General features: G+C 50.6%; 1 protein-coding gene across 1 annotated transcript in view; it reads right to left on the reverse strand.

The window, feature by feature from the left end:
* The window catches only part of LOC121843744 (paladin-like), a 49,933-nt gene extending 30,969 nt beyond the window's left edge, over window positions 1-18,964 (reverse strand). Inside the window, exon 1 of the mRNA XM_042313541.1 lies at window positions 18,828-18,964. Within this exon, the coding sequence (XP_042169475.1) occupies window positions 18,828-18,962 (135 nt within the window). The 5' untranslated portion in view covers window positions 18,963-18,964. The remainder of the gene's footprint in view (window positions 1-18,827) is intronic.
* Between the last annotated feature and the right edge of the window lie 224 nt (window positions 18,965-19,188).

Below are 19,188 nucleotides of genomic sequence, written 5' to 3' on the forward strand. Positions count from 1 at the left end.
GGAGGATGAATCAACACAGGTTCAGGGAGTAATGTTTAGACTACTGGTGTAGTGGGGGATGAATCAACACAGGTTCAGGGAGTAATGTTTAGACTACTAATGTGTAGTGGAGAATGAATCAACACAGAATCCCTCCCTCTCGCTCCTTCCCTCTCATCGTGTCCCTGTCCCACACTCCCTCTCTCTCTGTCCCTCGCTCACTCCCTGTCCCTCACTCCCCCTGTCCTGCTCTGTCTCTCTCCCCCTCTTTCCCTCTCTCCTGTCCATCCGTTAGTTTTGTGATGGTCTCTTTAACTTGGTCCAACTTAGTGGCTCTAGCCCAATCCCTCCCTCCCTCCTCTTCCTGATGACGTCCATTACCTAACCTCAAAAAACCTGCTCACAACATTCTCCCGATTCTCAAAATATTTTTCCATTGCGCCGTCCAAACCATGAGGGCCTTTCTTTAGACACACACACACACACACACACACACACACACACACACGGTCAAGATAGTAAGTGAGGGGGTGGGAGAGAACAGGAAGGAATAGAAAGGAAGGCGGGGAGAGAAAGAGGGAGCTGGAGAGAAAGAAAGAGGGAGCTGGAGAGAAAGAAAGAGGGAGCTGGAGAGAAAGAGGGAGCTGGAGAGAAAGAGGGAGATGGAGAGAAAGAAAGCGGGAGCTGGAGAGAAAGAAAGCAGGAGCTGGAGAGAAAGAAAGAGGGAGCTGGAGAGAAAGAAAGAGGGAGCTGGAGAGAAAGAAAGAGGGAGCTGGAGAGAAAGAAAGAGGGAGCTGGAGAGAAAGAGGGAGCTGAGAGAAAGAAAGAGGGAGCTGGAGAGAAAGCAAGAGGGAGCTGAGAGAAAGCGGGAGATGGAGAGAAAGAAAGCGGGAGATGGAGAGAAAGAAAGCGGGAGATGGAGAGAAAGAAAGCAGGAGATGGAGAGAAAGAAAGCAGGAGATGGAGAGAAAGAAAGCAGGAGATGGAGAGAAAGAAAGGGAGATGGAGAGAAAGAGGGAGCTGGAGAGAAAGAGGGAGCTGAGAGAAAGAAAGAGGGAGATGGAGAGAAAGAAAGCAGGAGATGGAGAGAAAGAAAGCAGGAGATGGAGAGAAAGAAAGCAGGAGATGGAGAGAAAGAAAGCAGGAGATGGAGAGAAAGAAAGCAGGAGATGGAGAGAAAGAAAGCAGGAGCTGGAGAGAAAGAAAGCAGGAGCTGGAGGGAAAGAGGGAGCTGGAGAGAAAGAGGGAGCTGGAGAGAAAGAAAGAGGGAGATGGAGAGAAAGAAAGAGGGAGATGGAGAGAAAGAAAGAGGGAGATGGAGAGAACGAAAGAGGGAGATGGAGAGAACGAAAGAGGGAGATGGAGAGAAAGAAAGAAGGAGCTGGAGAGAAAGAGGGAGATGGACAGAAAGAAAGAGGGAGCTGGAGAGAAAGAGGGAGATGGAGAGTAAGAAAGAGGGAGATGGAGAGAAAGAGGGAGATGGAGAGAAAGAGGGAGCTGGAGAGAAAGAGGGCGATGGAGAGAAAGAGGGCGATGGAGAGAAAGAGGGAGATGGAGAGAAAGAGGGTGATGGAGACAAAGAGGGAGATGGAGAGAAAGAAAGCAGGAGATGGAGAGAAAGAAAGCAGGAGATGGAGAGAAAGAAAGCAGGAGATGGAGAGAAATAAAGAGGGAGATGGAGAGAAAAGGGAGATGGAGAGAAAGAGGGAGCTGGAGAGAAAGAGGGAGCTGGAGAGAAAGAAAGAGGGAGATGGAGAGAAAGAGCAGGAGATGGAGAGAAAGAAAGCAGGAGATGGAGAGAAAGAAAGCAGGAGATGGAGAGAAAGAAAGCAGGAGATGGAGAGAAAGAAAGCAGGAGCTGGAGAGAAAGAAAGCAGGAGCTGGAGGGAAAGAGGGAGCTGGAGAGAAAGAGGGAGCTGGAGAGAAAGAGGGAGATGGAGAGAAAGAAAGAGGGAGATGGAGAGAAAGAAAGAGGGAGATGGAGAGAAGAAAGAGGGAGATGGAGAGAACGAAAGAGGGAGATGGAGAGAAAGAAAGAAGGAGCTGGAGAGAAAGAGGGAGATGGACAGAAAGAAAGAGGGAGCTGGAGAGAAAGAGGGAGATGGAAGTAAGAAAGAGGGAGATGGAGAGAAAGAGGGAGATGGACAGAAAGAAAGAGGGAGCTGGAGAGAAAGAAAGCGATGGAGAGAAAGAGGGAGATGGAGAGAAAGAAAGCAGGAGATGGAGAGAAAGAGGGAGCTGGAGAGAAAGAGGGAGCTGGAGAGAAAGCGGGAGATGGAAGAAAGAAAGCAGGAGATGGAGAGAAAGAAAGAGGAGATGGAGAGAAAGAAAGCAGGAGATGGAGAGAAAGAAAGATGGAGAGAAAGAGGGAGCTGGACAGAAAGAGGGAGCTGGAAGAAAGAGGGAGCTGGAGAGAAAGAGGGAGCTGGAGAGAAAGAAAGCAGGAGCTGGAGAGAAAGAAAGCAGGAGATGGAGAGAAAGGAGATGGAGAGAAAGAAAGCAGGAGATGGAGAGAAAGAAAGCAGGAGATGGAGAGAAAGAGGGAGCTGGAGAGAAAGAAAGAGGGAGCTGGAGAGAAAGAAAGGGAGCTGAGAGAAAGAAAAGGGAGCTGGAGAGAAAGAAAGAGGGAGCTGGAGAGAAAGAAAGAGGAGCTGGAGAGAAAGAAAGAGGGAGCTGAGAAAGAAAGAGGGAGCTGAGAGAAAGAGAAAGAAAGGGAGCTGGAGAGAAAGAAAGGGAGATGGAGAGAAAGAAAGCGGGAGATGGAGAGAAAGAAAGCGGGAGATGGAGAGAAAGAAAGCGGGAGATGGAGAGAAAGAAAGCAGGAGATGGAGAGAAAGAGGGAGCTGGAGAGAAAGAGGGAGCTGGAGAGAAAGAGGGAGCTGGAGAGAAAGAGGGAGCTGGAGAGAAAGAGGGAGCTGGAGAGAAAGAAAGCGGGAGATGGAGAGAAAGAAAGCGGGAGATGGAGAGAAAGAAAGCAGGAGATGGAGAGAAAGAAAGCAGGAGATGGAGAGAAAGAAAGCAGGAGATGGAGAGAACGAAAGCAGGAGATGGAGAGAAAGAGGGAGCTGGAGAGAAAGAGGGAGCTGGAGAGAAAGAGGGAGCTGGAGAGAAAGAAAGAGGGAGCTGGAGAGAAAGAAAGAGGGAGCTGGAGAGAGAGAAAGAGGGAGCTGGAGAGAAAGAGGGAGCTGGAGAGAAAGAAAGAGGAGCTGGAGAGAAAGAAAGAGGGAGCTGAGAGAAAGAAAGAGGGAGCTGGAGAGAAAGAAAGAGGGAGCTGGAGAGAAAGAGGGAGCTGAGAGAGAGAAAGAGGAGCTGACAGAGAGAAAGAGGGAGCTGGAGAGAAAGAAAGATGGGAGATGGAGAGAAAGAAAGCGGGAGATGGAGAGAAAGAAAGCAGGAGATGGAGAGAAAGAAAGCAGGAGATGGAGAGAAAGAAAGCAGGAGATGGAGAGAAAGAAAGCAGGAGATGGAGAGAAAGAGCTGGAGAGAAAGAGGAGATGGAGAGAAAGAGGGAGCTGGAGAGAAAGAAAGAGGGAGATGGAGAGAAAGAAAGCAGGAGATGGAGAGAAAGAAGGAGCAGGAGATGGAGAGAAAGAAAGAGGAGATGGAGAGAAAGAAAGCAGGAGATGGAGAGAAAGAAAGCAGGAGCTGGAGAGAAAGAAAGAGGAGCTGGAGAGAAAGAAAGAGGAGCTGGAGAGAAAGAGGGAGCTGGAGAGAAAGAGGGAGATGGAGAGAAAGAAAGAGGGAGATGGAGAGAAAGAAAGAGGGAGATGGAGAGAAAAGAGGAGAGATGGAGAGAAAGAAAGAAGGAGCTGGAGAGAAAGAGGGAGATGGAGAGAAAGAAAGAGGGAGATGGAGAGAAAGAAAGAGATGGGGAGATGAGAGGGAGAGAAAGAAAGAGGGAGATGGAGATGGAGAGAAAGAAAGAGGGAGATGGAGAGAAAGAAAGAAGGAGCTGAGAGAAAGAGGGAGATGGACAGAAAGAAAGAGGGAGCTGGAGAGAAAGAGGGAGATGGAGCTGGACTAAGAAAGAGGGAGATGGAGAGAAAGAGGGAGAGGGACAGAAAGAAAGAGGGAGCTGGAGAGAAAGAGGGCGATGGAGAGAAAGAGGGAGATGGAGAGAAAGAGGGAGATGGAGAGAAAGAGGGAGATGGAGACAAAGAGGGAGATGGAGAGAAAGAAAGCAGGAGATGGAGAGAAAGAAAGCAGGAGATGGAGAGAAAGAAAGCAGGAGATGGAGAGAAATAAAGAGGGAGATGGAGAGAAAGCGGGAAATGGAGAGAAAGAAAGCAGGAGATGGAGAGAAAGAAAGAGGGAGATGGAGAGAAAGAGGGAGCTGGAGAGAAAGAGGGAGCTGGAGAGAAAGAGGGAGCTGGAGAGAAAGAGGGAGCTGGAGAGAAAGAGGGAGATGGAGAGAAAGAAAGCAGGAGCTGGAGAGAAAGAAAGCAGGAGATGGAGAGAAAGAAAGCAGGAGATGGAGAGAAAGAAAGCAGGAGATGGAGAGAAAGAAAGCAGGATATGGAGAGAAAGAGGGAGCTGGAGAGAAAGAAAGAGGGAGCTGGAGAGAAAGAAAGAGGGAGCTGGAGAGAAAGAAAGAGGGAGCTGGAGAGAAAGAAAGAGGGAGTTGGAGAGAAAGAAAGAGGGAGCTGGAGAGAAAGAAAGAGGGAGCTGGAGAGAAAGAAAGAGGGAGCTGGAGAAAGAAAGAGGGAGCTGGAGAGAAAGAGGGAAGAGAAAGGAGCTGGAGAGAAAGAAAGCGGGAGATGGAGAGAAAGAAAGGGAGATGGAGAGAAAGAAAGCAGGAGATGGAGAGAAAGAAAGCAGGAGATGGAGAGAAAGAAAGCAGGAGATGGAGAGAAAGAAAGAGGAGATGGAGAGAAAGAAAGAGGGAGATGGAGAGAAAGAAAGAGGAGATGGAGAGAAAGAAAGAGGGAGATGGAGAGAAAGAAAGAGGGAGATGGAGAGAAAGAAAGAGGAGATGGAGAGAAGAAAGAGGGAGATGGAGAGAAAGAAAGAAAGGGAGCTGGAGAGAAAGAAAGGGAGATGGACAGAAAGAAAGAGGGAGCTGGAAGAAAGAGGGAGATGGAGAGAAAGAAAGAGGGAGATGGAGAGAAAGAGGGAGATGGACAGAAAGAAAGAGGGAGCTGGAGAGAAAGAGGGAGATGGAGAGAAAGAGGGAGATGGAGAGAGAAAGAAAGAGGGAGCTGGAGAAAGAAAGAGGGAGCTGGAGAGAAAGAGGAGATGGAGAGAAAGAAAGCAGGAGATGGAGAGAAAGAAAGCAGGAGATGGAGAAAGAAAGCAGGAGATGGAGAGAAAGAAAGGGAGCTGGAGAGAAAGAAAGGGAGATGGAGAGAAAGAAAGGGAGCTGGAGAGAAAGAGGGAGCTGGAGAGAAAGAAAGAGGGAGATGGAGAGAAAGAAAGAGGAGATGGAGAGAAAGAAAGCAGGAGATGGAGAGAAAGAGGGAGATGGAGATGGAGAGAAAGAAGAGAGGAGCTGGAGAGAAAGAAAGCAGGAGCTGGAGAGAAAGAGGGAGCTGGAGAGAAAGAGGGAGATGGAGAGAAAGAAAGAGGGAGATGGAGAGAAAGAAACCAGGAGATGGAGAAGAAAGCAGGAGAAGAGAAAGGAGGAGATGGAGAGAAAGAAAGATGGAGAGAAAGGAGATGGAGAAAGAAAGAAAGGGAGCTGAAAGAGAGAAAGAAAGAAAGAGGAGCTGAGAGAAAGAAAGAAAGAGGGAGATGGAGAGAAAGAGGGAGCTGGAGAGAAAAAGCTGGAGAGAAAGGGAGATGGAGAGAAAGAAAGAGGGAGATGGAGAAAGAAAGCAGGAGATGGAGAGAAAGAAAGAGGAGATGGAGAGAAAAAGAAAGCAGGAGATGGAGAGAAAGAAAGCAGGAGATGGAGAGAAAGAAAGCAGGAGATGGAGAGAAAGAAAGAAAGCAGGAGATGGAGAGAAAGAAAGCAGGAGATGGAGAGAAAGAAAGATGGGAGATGGAGAGAAAGAAAGAGGGAGATGGAGAGAAAGAGGGAGATGGACAGAAAGAGGGAGATGGAAAGAAAGAGGGAGATGGACAGAAAGACCAGGAGATGGAGAAAGAAAGCAGGAGCTGGAGAGAAAGAAACCAGGAGAAAGAAAGAGGAGATGGAGAGAAAGAAAGGGAGATGGAGAAAGAAAAATGGAGGAGATGGAGAGAAAGAAAGAGGGAGATGGAGAGAAAGAAAGAGGAGATGGAGAGAAAGAAAGAGGGAGATGGAGATGGACAGAAAGAGGGAGATGGAGATGGAAGAAAGAGGGAGATGGAGAGAAAGAAGAGGGAGATGGAGATGAGAGAAAGAAAGAGGGAGATGGAGAGAAAGAAAGAGGGAGATGGAGAAGAAAAGAGATGGAGATGGAGAGATGGAAAGATGGGAGATGGAGAGAAAGAAAGAGGGAGATGGAGAGAAAGAAAGAGGAGATGGAGAGAAAGAAAGAGGGAGATGGAGAGAAAGAGGAGACAGAAAGAGGGAGATGGAGAGAAAGAAAGAGGGAGATGGGATGGACAGAAAGAGGGAGATGGAGGAAAGAAAGAGGGAGATGGAGAGAAAGAAAGAGGGAGATGGAGAGAAAGAAAGAGGGAGATGGAGAGAAAGAAAAAGAGGGAGATGGAAGAAAGAGGGAGATGGAGAGAAAGAGGGAGATGGAGAGAAAGAAAGAGGGAGATGGAGAGAAAGAAAGAGGGAGATGGAGAGAAAGAGGGAGATGGAGAGAAAGAGGGAGATGGAGAGAAAGAGGGAGATGGAGAGAAAGAAAGAGGGAGATGGAGAGAAAGAAAGAGGGAGATGGAGAGAAAGAGGGAGATGGAGAGAAAGAGGGAGATGGAGAGAAAGAGGGAGATGGAGAGAAAGAGGGAGATGGAGAGAAAGAGGGAGATGGACAGAAAGGAAGCTGGGGAGAAAGAGGGCTGTGCAGCTGGGAGGAGAAAGACAGATGAAGAGAGGGAGGAGAAGTTCAAATAGTTAAAGTTTGTGGGCGGTGAAAATGGTAGCTTAAGACAACAGGTACATTCTTGTGTTTCAGAATTGAACTTAAGGGGAATCATGATTCTCAGATCTAAAAAGTACAAAGGAAATAGTATTTCTGTCTGATAAAACAGACTACAATACACTACATACTGAAACATGAAGAACCTACCCTGTCTGATCAAACAGACTACAGTACACTACATACTGAAACATGAAGAATCTACTGTCTGTACCAAACACACACATTCATAATGGAAAACAAGAAACCTCCAGCTCACTGAGAGATAGGAGAGAGAGAAAGAGAGGAGAGGGAGAGTGAGAGACCTACAGAGAGAGAGAAAGAGGAGAGAGAGAAGGAGAGGGAGAGAGAGACCTACAGAGAGAGAAAGCGAGAGGCAGAGCGAAAGAGTGAGAGAGGGACCTACAGAGAGAAAGCGTGAGAGAGACCTACAGAGAGAGGGACCTACAGAGAGAGACCTACAGAGAGAGGGACCTACAGAGAGAGAGACCTACAGAGAGAGGGACCTACAGAGAGAGAGACCTACAGAGAGAGGGACCTACAGAGAGAGGGACCTACAGAGAGAGGGACCTACAGAGAGAGGGACCTACAGAGAGAGGGACCTACAGAGAGAGAGACCTACAGAGAGAGGGACCTACAGAGAGAGGGACCTATAGAGAGAGGGACCTACAGAGAGAGGGACCTACAGAGAGAGGGACCTACAGAGAGAGGGACCTACAGAGAGAGGGACCTACAGAGAGAGGGACCTACAGAGAGAGGGACCTACAGAGAGAGGGACCTACAGAGAGAGAGGACCTACAGAGAGGGGGACCTACAGAGAGAGGGACCTACAGAGAGAGGACCTACAGAGAGAGGAACCTACAGAGAGAGGGACCTACAGAGAGAGGGACCTACAGAGAGAGGGACCTACAGAGAGAGGGACCTACAGAGAGAGGGACCTACAGAGAGAGGGAACCTACAGAGAGAGGGACCTACAGAGAGAGAGACCTACAGAGAGAGGGACCTACAGAGAGAGGGACCTACAGAGAGAGGGACCTACAGAGAGAGACCTACAGAGAGAGAGACCTACAGAGAGAGGGACCTACAGAGAGAGGGACCTATAGAGAGAGGGACCTACAGAGAGAGGGACCTACAGAGAGAGGGACCTACAGAGAGAGGAACCTACAGAGAGGGGGACCTACAGAGAGGGGGACCTACAGAGAGAGGGACCTACAGAGAGGGGGACCTACAGATTGAGGGACCTACAGAGAGAGGGACCTACAGAGAGAGGGACCTACAGAGAGAGACCTACAGAGAGAGGGACCTACAGAGAGAGGGACCTACAGAGAGAGGGACCTACAGAGAGAGGGACCTACAGATTGAGGGACCTACAGAGAGAGGAACCTACAGAGAGAGGGACCTACAGAGAGAGGGACCTACAGAGAGAGGGACCTACAGATTGAGGGACCTACAGAAAGAGGAACCTACAGAGAGAGGGACCTACAGAGAGAGGGACCTACAGAGAGAGGGACCTACAGATTGAGGGACCTACAGAGAGAGGAACCTACAGAGAGAGGGACCTACAGAGAGAGGGACCTACAGAGAGAGGGACCTACAGAGAGAGGGACCTACAGAGAGAGGGACCTACAGAGAGAGACCTACAGAGAGAGGGACCTACAGAGAGAGGGACCTACAGAGAGAGGGACCTACAGAGAGAGGGACCTACAGAGAGAGGGACCTACAGAGAGAGGGACCTACAGAGAGAGGGACCTACAGAGAGAGAGACCTACAGAGAGAGAGACCTACAGAGAGAGGGACCTACAGAGAGAGGGACCTACAGAGAGAGAGACCTACAGAGAGAGGGACCTACAGAGAGAGGGACCTACAGAGAGAGGGACCTACAGAGAGAGGGACCTACAGATTGAGGGACCTACAGAGAGAGGGACCTACAGAGAGAGGGACCTACAGAGAGAGGAACCTACAGATTGAGGGACCTACAGAGAGAGGAACCTACAGAGAGAGGGACCTACAGAGAGAGGGACCTACAGAGAGGGGGACCTACAGAGAGAGGAACCTACAGAGAGATGGACCTACAGAGAGAGGGACCTACAGAGAGAGGGACCTACAGAGAGGAACCTACAGATTGAGGGACCTACAGAGAGAGGGACCTACAGAGAGAGAGACCTACAGAGAGAGAGACCTATAGAGAGAGGGACCTACAGAGAGAGGAACCTACAGAGAGAGGGACCTACAGATTGAGGGACCTACAGAGAGAGGGACCTACAGAGAGAGGGACCTACAGAGAGAGGAACCTACAGATTGAGGGACCTACAGAGAGAGGGACCTACAGAGAGAGACCTACAGAGAGAGGAACCTACAGAGATAGGGACCTACAGAGAGAGGGACCTACAGAGAGAGGGACTGCTGCCTCTAAGGTGCTGGGTTGTGTTTGCTTTCCCCTTCTGCCAGAGGATGTTATGAGCCTCTCATCCCAGGCAGAGTCTGTAACGTGTGAACGCCTCAGTCATGCCTGGTCTACGGCAGGGATTTACAGGCCCTTCATTAAGACCTCTGGACAGAGGACAGGAGAACAGAGGAGGAGAGATCCCCCAAGCCTCAAACCAACCCCCATGACCAGTAGCCAAGAGCCCAAGACGGACAGAGGAGAGAGGAGAGAGGCTATGTGGGGAGGGGGTGGGGGGTGTGTTACTCGTGTCTGATTCACATTGCCCTGCTTCCTTCCAGCAGCCACATCTGGCTCTGTTTATCACCTAGACCTGCTGGCTGGAGAGGAGGGCTCCACTACACGTCAGGAGACGAGAGGCGCTGGAGGCTGGACTAGAAAGGATCCACTACACGTCAGGAGACGAGAGGCGCTGGAGGCTGGACAGGAGGACTCCACTACACGTCAGGAGACGAGAGGAGCTGGAGGCTGGACAGGAGGCCGGACAGGAGGCCTCCACTACACGTCAGGAGACGAGAGGCGCTGGAGGCTGGACTAGAAAGGATCCACTACACGTCAGGAGACGAGAGGAGCTGGAGGCTGGATAGGAGGGCTCCACTACACGTCAGGAGACGAGAGGCGCTGGAGGCTGGACAGGAGGACTCCACTACACGTCAGGAGACGAGAGGAGCTGGAGGCTGGACAGGAGGCCGGACAGGAGGCCTCCACTACACGTCAGGAGACGAGAGGCGCTGGAGGCTGGACAGGAGGACTCCACTACACGTCAGGAGACGAGAGGAGCTGGAGGCTGGACAGGAGGGCTCCACTACACGACAGGAGACGAGAGGAGCTGGAGGCTGGACAGGAGGGCTCCACTACACGTCAGGAGACAGGAGGAGCTGGAGGCTGGACAGGAGGGCTCCACTACACGTCAGGAGACGAGAGGAGCTGGAGGCTGGACAGGAGGGCTCCACTACACGTCAGGAGACGAGAGGAGCTGGAGGCTGGACAGGAGGCCGGACAGGAGGGCTCCACTACACGTCAGGAGACGAGAGGCGCTGGAGGCTGGACAGGAGGACTCCACTACACGTCAGGAGACGAGAGGAGCTGGAGGCTGGACAGGAGGCCGGACAGGAGGGCTCCACTACACGTCAGGAGACGAGAGGCGCTGGAGGCTGGACAGGAGGGCTCCACTACACGACAGGAGACGAGAGGAGCTGGAGGCTGGACAGGAGGGCTCCACTACACGTCAAGAGACAGGAGGAGCTGGAGGCTGGACAGGAGGGCTCCACTACACGTCAGGAGACGAGAGGAGCTGGAGGCTGGACAGGAGGGCTCCACTACACGTCAGGAGACGAGAGGAGCTGGAGGCTGGACAGGAGGCTGGACAGGAGGGCTCCACTACACGTCAGGAGACGAGAGGCGCTGGAGGCCGGACAGGAGGCTGGATAGGAGGGCTCCACTACACGTCAGGAGACGAGAGGCGCTGGAGGCTGGACAGGAGGCTGGACAGGAGGGCTCCACTACACGTCAGGAGACGAGAGGAGCTGGAGGCTGGACAGGATGGCTCCACTACACGCCAGGAGATGAGAGGCGCTGGAGGCCGGACAGGAGGCTGGACAGGAGGCCTCCACTACACGTCAGTAGACGAGAGGAGCTGCAGGCTAGACAGGAGGCCGGACAGGAGGGCTCCACTACACGTCAGGAGACGAGAGGAGCTGGAGGCTGGACAGGAGGGCTCCACTACATGTCAGGAGACGAGAGGAGCTGGAGGCTGGACAGGAGGCCGAACAGGAGGCCTCCACTACACGTCAGGAGACGAGAGGAGCTGGAGGCTGGACAGGAGGCCGGACAGGAGGCCTCCACTACACGTCAGGAGACGAGAGGAGCTGGAGGCTGGACAGGAGGCTGGACAGGAGGGCTCCACTACACGTCAGGAGATGAGAGGCACTGGAGGCCGGACAGGAGGCTGGACAGGAGGCCTCCACTACACGTCAGGAGACGAGAGGAGCTGGAGGCTGGACAGGAGGCCGGACAGGAGGCCTCCACTACACGTCAGGAGACGAGAGGAGCTGGAGGCTGGACAGGAGGCTGGACAGGAGGGCTCCACTACACGTCAGGAGACGAGAGGCGCTGGAGGCCGGACAGGAGGCTGGATAGGAGGGCTCCACTACACGTCAGGAGACGAGAGGCGCTGGAGGCTGGACAGGAGGCTGGACAGGAGGGCTCCACTACACGTCAGGAGACGAGAGGCGCTGGAGGCCGGACAGGAGGCTGGATAGGAGGGCTCCACTACACGTCAGGAGACGAGAGGAGCTGGGGGCTGGACAGGAGGGCTCCACTACATGTCAGGAGACAAGAGAAGCTGGAGGCTGGACAGGAGGCCGAACAGGAGGCCTCCACTACACGTCAGGAGACGAGAGGAGCTGGGGGCTGGACAGGAGGCCAGACAGGAGGGCTCCACTACACGTCAGGAGACGAGAGGAGCTGGAGGCCGGACAGGAGGGCTCCACTACACGTCAGGAGACGAGAGGAGCTGGAGGCTGGACAGGAGGGCTCCACTACACGTCAGGAGACGAGAGGAGCTGGAGGCTGGACAGGAGGGCTCCACTACACGTCAGGAGACGAGAGGAGCTGGAGGCTGGACAGGAGGGCTCCACTACACGTCAGGAGACGAGAGGAGCTGGAGGCTGGACAGGAGGGCTCCACTACACGTCAGGAGACGAGAGGAGCTGGAGGCTGGACAGGAGGCTGGACAGGAGGGCTCCACTACACGTCAGGAGAGATTCTAATCATCAGCCATGACAGATATTCTACAAGGACGATGACCGACTCCTCATTCAACACTCATATACAGCATTTGGATTCCTTCCCACAAAGTGGAAAACGTTACCTGGTCAGTTACCCTTCCAGAAAGACACCACACGTTTATAAATGAGAGGTTACTGTATGTAGAGATGATTACTATGACGGGTAAGTGAGCTGCAAACACTGCAGACTATCGATGAATTAAACATTACAGAAGAATATGTCACAGAGTGGAATCTATTAAAGGTGGGAAGCAGTGGCAGGGTTGGACGGCTGCTGTGTTGAGAGAGAGAAAGAAAGAAAGAAAGAGAGAAAGGAGAGAAAGAGAGAGAGAGAGAAAGAGAGAAAGGAGAGAAATCTGAAGACAGAGCAACAGCTTGAGAGTGAGAGCAGGGGGAAAGAGAGAGAGAGAGAGAGAGAGACAGAGAGACGGAGGGACAATGAGGCCCATTGATAGTGTGGAGACGGGGCAGGGTACCTCCGGCTGGCCCATGTGCAGTCAGGCAGCCTCAGAGTGCAGCCTCAGTACAGACAGACACACATTGATTACAGTCTGTATTCCAAATGGCAAAAACAGAGAGAGCAGAGCACTGCAGCCCTGTTGCACTTCAACTACAGGATCCCTCTCTCTACACACACACACACACAAGCCGGCTACCAGCCAGTTACTCAACCCTGCACCTTAGAGGCTGCTGCCCCATATACTGTACATAGACCTGTCATCACTGGTTACTCAACCCTACACCTTAGAGGCTGCTGCCCCATATTCTGTACATAGACCTGTCATCACTGGTTACTCAACCCTACACCTTAGAGGCTGCTGCCCTCTGTACATAGACCTGTCATCACTGGTTACTCAACCCTACACCTTAGAGGCTGCTGCCCTCTGTACATAGACCTGTCATCACTGGTTACTCAACCCTACACCTTAGAGGCTGCTGCCCCATATACTGTACATAGACCTGTCATCACTGGTTACTCAACCCTACACCTTAGAGGCTGCTGCCCTCTGTACATAGACCTGTCATCACTGGTTACTCAACCCTACACCTTAGAGGCTGCTGCCCCATATACTGTACATAGACCTGTCATCACTGGTTACTCAACCCTACACCTTAGAGACTGCTGCCCTCTGTACATAGACCTGTCATCACTGGTTACTCAACCCTACACCTTAGAGGCTGCTGCCCTCTGTACATAGACCTGGAATACTGGTTACTCAACCCTACACCTTAGAGGCTGCTGCCCTCTGTACATAGACCTGTCATCACTGGTTACTCAACCCTACACCTTAGAGGCTGCTGTCCCATATACTGTACATAGACCTGTCATCACTGGTTACTCAACCCTACACCTTAGAGACTGCTGCCCCATATTCTGTACATAGACCTGTCATCACTGGTTACTCAACCCTACACCTTAGAGGCTGCTGTCCCATATACTGTACATAGACCTGTCATCACTGGTTACTCAACCCTACACCTTAGAGGCTGCTGCCCTCTGTACATAGACCTGTCATCACTGGTTACTCAACCCTACACCTTAGAGACTGCTGCCCTCTGTACATAGACCTGTCATCACTGGTTACTCAACCCTACACCTTAGAGACTGCTGCCCTCTGTACATAGACCTGTCATCACTGGTTACTCAACCCTACACCTTAGAGACTGCTGCCCTCTGTACATAGACCTGTCATCACTGGTTACTCAACCCTACACCTTAGAGGCTGCTGCCCTCTGTACATAGACCTGTCATCACTGGTTACTCAACCCTACACCTTAGAGGCTGCTGCCCCATATACTGTACATAGACCTGTCATCACTGGTTACTCAACCCTACACCTTAGAGGCTGCTGCCCTCTGTACATAGACCTGTCATCACTGGTTACTCAACCCTACACCTTAGAGGCTGCTGCCCTATATACTGTACATAGACCTGGCATACTGGTTACTCAACCCTACACCTTAGAGACTGCTGCCCTCTGTACATAGACCTGTCATCACTGGTTACTCAACCCTACACCTTAGAGACTGCTGCCCTCTGTACATAGACCTGGAATACTGGTTACTCAACCCTGCACCTTAGAGGCTGCTGTCCTCTGTACATAGACCTGTCATCACTGGTTACTCAACCCTACACCTTAGAGGCTGCTGCCCCATATACTGTACATAGACCTGGAATACTGGTTACTCAACCCTACACCTTAGAGGCTGCTGCCCTCTGTACATAGACCTGTCATCACTGGTTACTCAACCCTGCACCTTAGAGGCTGCTGCCCTCTGTACATAGACCTGTCATCACTGGTTACTCAACCCTACACCTTAGAGGCTGCTGCCCTCTGTACATAGACCTGTCATCACTGGTTACTCAACCCTACACCTTAGAGGCTGCTGCCCCATATACTGTACATAGACCTGTCATCACTGGTTACTCAACCCTACACCTTAGAGACTGCTGGCCTCTGTACATAGACCTGTCATCACTGGTTACTCAACCCTACACCTTAGAGGCTGCTGCCCCATATTCTGTACATAGACCTGTCATCACTGGTTACTCAACCCTACACCTTAGAGGCTGCTGTCCCATATACTGTACATAGACCTGTCATCACTGGTTACTCAACCCTACACCTTAGAGGCTGCTGCCCCATATACTGTACATAGACCTGTCATCACTGGTTACTCAACCCTACACCTTAGAGGCTGCTGCCCTCTGTACATAGACCTGTCATCACTGGTTACTCAACCCTACACCTTAGAGGCTGCTGCCCTCTGTACATAGACCTGTCATCACTGGTTACTCAACCCTACACCTTAGAGGCTGCTGCCCCATATACTGTACATAGACATGGAATACTGGTTACTCAACCCTACACCTTAGAGACTGCTGCCCCATATACTGTACATAGACCTGTCATCACTGGTTACTCAACCCTACACCTTAGAGGCTGCTGCCCCATATACTGTACATAGACATGTCATCACTGGTTACTCAACCCTACACCTTAGAGGCTGCTGCCCTCTGTACATAGACCTGTCATCACTGGTTACTCAACCCTACACCTTAGAGGCTGCTGCCCTCTGTACATAGACCTGTCATCACTGGTTACTCAACCCTACACCTTAGAGGCTGCTGCCCTCTGTACATAGACCTGTCATCACTGGTTACTCAACCCTACACCTTAGAGACTGCTGCCCTCTGTACATAGACCTGGAATACTGGTTACTCAACCCTACACCTTAGAGGCTGCTGTCCCATATACTGTACATAGACCTGTCATCACTGGTTACTCAACCCTACACCTTAGAGGCTGCTGCCCTCTGTACATAGACCTGTCATCACTGGTTACTCAACCCTACACCTTAGAGACTGCTGCCCTCTGTACATAGACCTGTCATCACTGGTTACTCAACCCTACACCTTAGAGACTGCTGCCCTCTGTACATAGACCTGTCATCACTGGTTACTCAACCCTACACCTTAGAGGCTGCTGCCCTCTGTACATAGACCTGTCATCACTGGTTACTCAATCCTACACCTTAGAGGCTGCTGCCCTCTGTACATAGACCTGTCATCACTGGTTACTCAATCCTACACCTTAGAGGCTGCTGCCCTCTGTACATAGACCTGTCATCACTGGTTACTCAACCCTACACCTTAGAGGCTGCTGCCCTCTGTACATAGACCTGTCATCACTGGTTACTCAACCCTACACCTTAGAGGCTGCTGCCCTCTGTACATAGACCTGTCATCACTGGTTACTCAACCCTACACCTTAGAGGCTGCTGCCCTCTGTACATAGACCTGTCATCACTGGTTACTCAACCCTACACCTTAGAGGCTGCTGCCCTCTGTACATAGACCTGTCATCACTGGTTACTCAATCCTACACCTTAGAGGCTGCTGCCCTCTGTACATAGACCTGTCATCACTGGTTACTCAACCCTACACCTTAGAGGCTGCTGCCCTCTGTACATAGACCTGTCATCACTGGTTACTCAACCCTACACCTTAGAGACTGCTGCCCTCTGTACATAGACCTGTCATCACTGGTTACTCAAGCCTACACCTTAGAGGCTGCTGCCCTCTGTACATAGACCTGTCATCACTGGTTACTCAACCCTACACCTTAGAGGCTGCTGCCCTCTGTACATAGACCTGTCATCACTGGTTACTCAACCCTACACCTTAGAGGCTGCTGCCCTCTGTACATAGACCTGTCATCACTGGTTACTCAACCCTACACCTTAGAGGCTGCTGCCCTCTGTACATAGACCTGTCATCACTGGTTACTCAACCCTACACCTTAGAGGCTGCTGCCCTCTGTACATAGACCTGTCATCACTGGTTACTCAACCCTACACCTTAGAGGCTGCTGCCCTCTGTACATAGACCTGTCATCACTGGTTACTCAACCCTACACCTTAGAGGCTGCTGCCCTCTGTACATAGACCTGTCATCACTGGTTACTCAACCCTACACCTTAGAGACTGCTGCCCTCTGTACATAGACCTGTCATCACTGGTTACTCAACCCTACACCTTAGAGGCTGCTGCCCCACATAGACATGGAATCACTGGCCACTTTAATAATGGAACTTTGGTCATTTTAATTATGTCACATAGAGGCAGTATTCTACTGTATTTTAGTCAAAAAATATGTATATATTTCTTAACTCTTAACTCTTAACTTTGTGTGTGTATTGTTAAATATTACTGCACTGTTGGAGCTATTAACACAAGCAATTCACTAAACCCGCAATAACATCTGCTAAATATGTGACCAATAACATTTGAATTATCATCACACACACATCTCAGGAGTCAACCAGCTGTAGTAGTAGACACATAGGACCCTACTCACAATGCTCTCAATCAAGAGCTCAAAGCAAGTAGTCAATGTAAACCAGTATATATATATTTTTTATTTTACCTTTATTTAACAAAGCAAGTCAGTTAAGAACAAATTCTTATTTTCAATGACAGCCTACCTACCTAGGAACAGTGGGTTAACTGTCTTGTTCAGGGGCAGAACGACAGATTATCAGCTCGGGGATTTGATCTAGCAACCTTTCGGTTACAAGTCCAACGCTCTAACCACTAGGCTACCCTGCCGCCACTTATTACCATGAGCAACAACATATTATTCATTTCTAACCAGTACTGCACCCTAAAGTCAAAGAATTAACATTAAACAACAACTACTAAACAAACATAGTACTTGTAGATGCTTTTGAGTACCTTGGGTCCAAGACATGACTAGTCACCTAAAAACAAGAGCATTACTGCCATCTATGGGCCAGGAGTGGAACTGTAGCTAAATAAAGACAAGAGCATTACTGCCATCTATGGGCCATGAGTGGAACTGTAGCTAAATAAAGACAAGAGCATTACTGCCATCTATGGGCCATGAGTGGAACTGTAGCTAAATAAAGACAAGAGCATTACTGCCATCTATGGGCCATGAGTGGAACTGTAGCTAAATAAAAACAAGAGCATTACTCCCATCTATGGGCCAGTAGTACAACTGCAGCTAAATAAAAACAAGAGCATTTTACCACCCTCTATGGGCCAAAAGTAGAACTGTAGCTAAATAGTCTTGTCTCTCCCATTGGGTTGTACCAGTTCAGGGTCATGCCTTTCAGACTAGAAATGTACCTGTGACACATGACAACCAATGCAACCATTCCCTTATATCAGTGTGATCAAAACAGCCTTCAAAACAGTGTTTTAATGAGTTGACATTATTTGTGTTATTGATAGGTAGTGTAATGTAAAGGCAGGTGTCGCCCCCTTCTGGACATGTCTGTAGGTGCAGATGATAATCACTCAGGTGGCGGTCTATGAGGTATATGGTGGTGTATGGTCTAGTATGGTTGTCTATGGGGTTTATGGTCTAGTATGGCTGTCTATGGGGTGTATGGTCCTACCTGTCTGTAGGTATGTAATGGGGGGGGGTGCTACCTGTCTGATGGTGTGTAATGGGGGTGCTACCTGTCTGTAGGTATGTAATGGGTGGGGGGGGTGCTACCTGTCTGATGGTGTGTAATGGGGGGGGTGCTACCTGTCTGTAGGTACAGATGATTATCTCTCTGAGGTGGTAATGCATGGGGGTCATGGTCTAGTATGCCTGTCTATGGGGTGTATGGTCCTACCTGTCTGTAGGTACAGATGATTATCTCTCTGAGGTGGTAATGCATGGGGGTCATGGTCTAGTGTGGCTGTCTATGGGGTGTATGGTCCTACCTGTCTGTAGGTACAGATGATTATCTCTCTGAGGTGGTAATGCATGGGGGTCATGGTCTAGTGTGGCTGTCTATGGGGTGTATGGTCCTACCTGTCTGTAGGTACAGATGATTATCTCTCTGAGGTGGTAATGCATGGGGTCATGGTCTAGTATGGCTGTCTATGGGGTGTATGGTCCTACCTGTCTGTAGGTACAGATGATTATCTCTCTGAGGTGGTAATGCATGGGGGTCATGGTCTAGTGTGGCTGTCTATGGGGTGTATGGTCCTACCTGTCTGTAGGTACAGATGATTATCTCTCTGAGGTGGTAATGCATGGGGGTCATGGTCTAGTATGGCTGTCTATGGGGTGTATGGTCCTACCTGTCTGTAGGTACAGATGATTATCTCTCTGAGGTGGTAATGCATGGGGGTCATGGTCTCGCTAACTGAGTCCAGAGCCATGTCCACCTCCCTCTTCATCTGGTGGCCGTCCGGCAGTAGTCTGACTAGCTGCATCACCACCTGGGGACAGACAAAATAAACACACTGACTGTCAGACAGGACAGAATACACACTCACTGACTGTCAGACAGGACAGAATACACACTCACTGACTGTCAGACAGGACAGAATACACACACTGACTGTCAGACAGGACAGAATACACACACACACTGACTGTCAGACAGGACAGAATACACACACACACACTGACTGTCAGACAGGACAGAATACACACGGA

This window comes from Oncorhynchus tshawytscha, unplaced genomic scaffold (assembly GCF_018296145.1).
Source record: "Oncorhynchus tshawytscha isolate Ot180627B unplaced genomic scaffold, Otsh_v2.0 Un_contig_4113_pilon_pilon, whole genome shotgun sequence".
Lineage (NCBI taxonomy): Eukaryota > Metazoa > Chordata > Actinopteri > Salmoniformes > Salmonidae > Oncorhynchus > Oncorhynchus tshawytscha.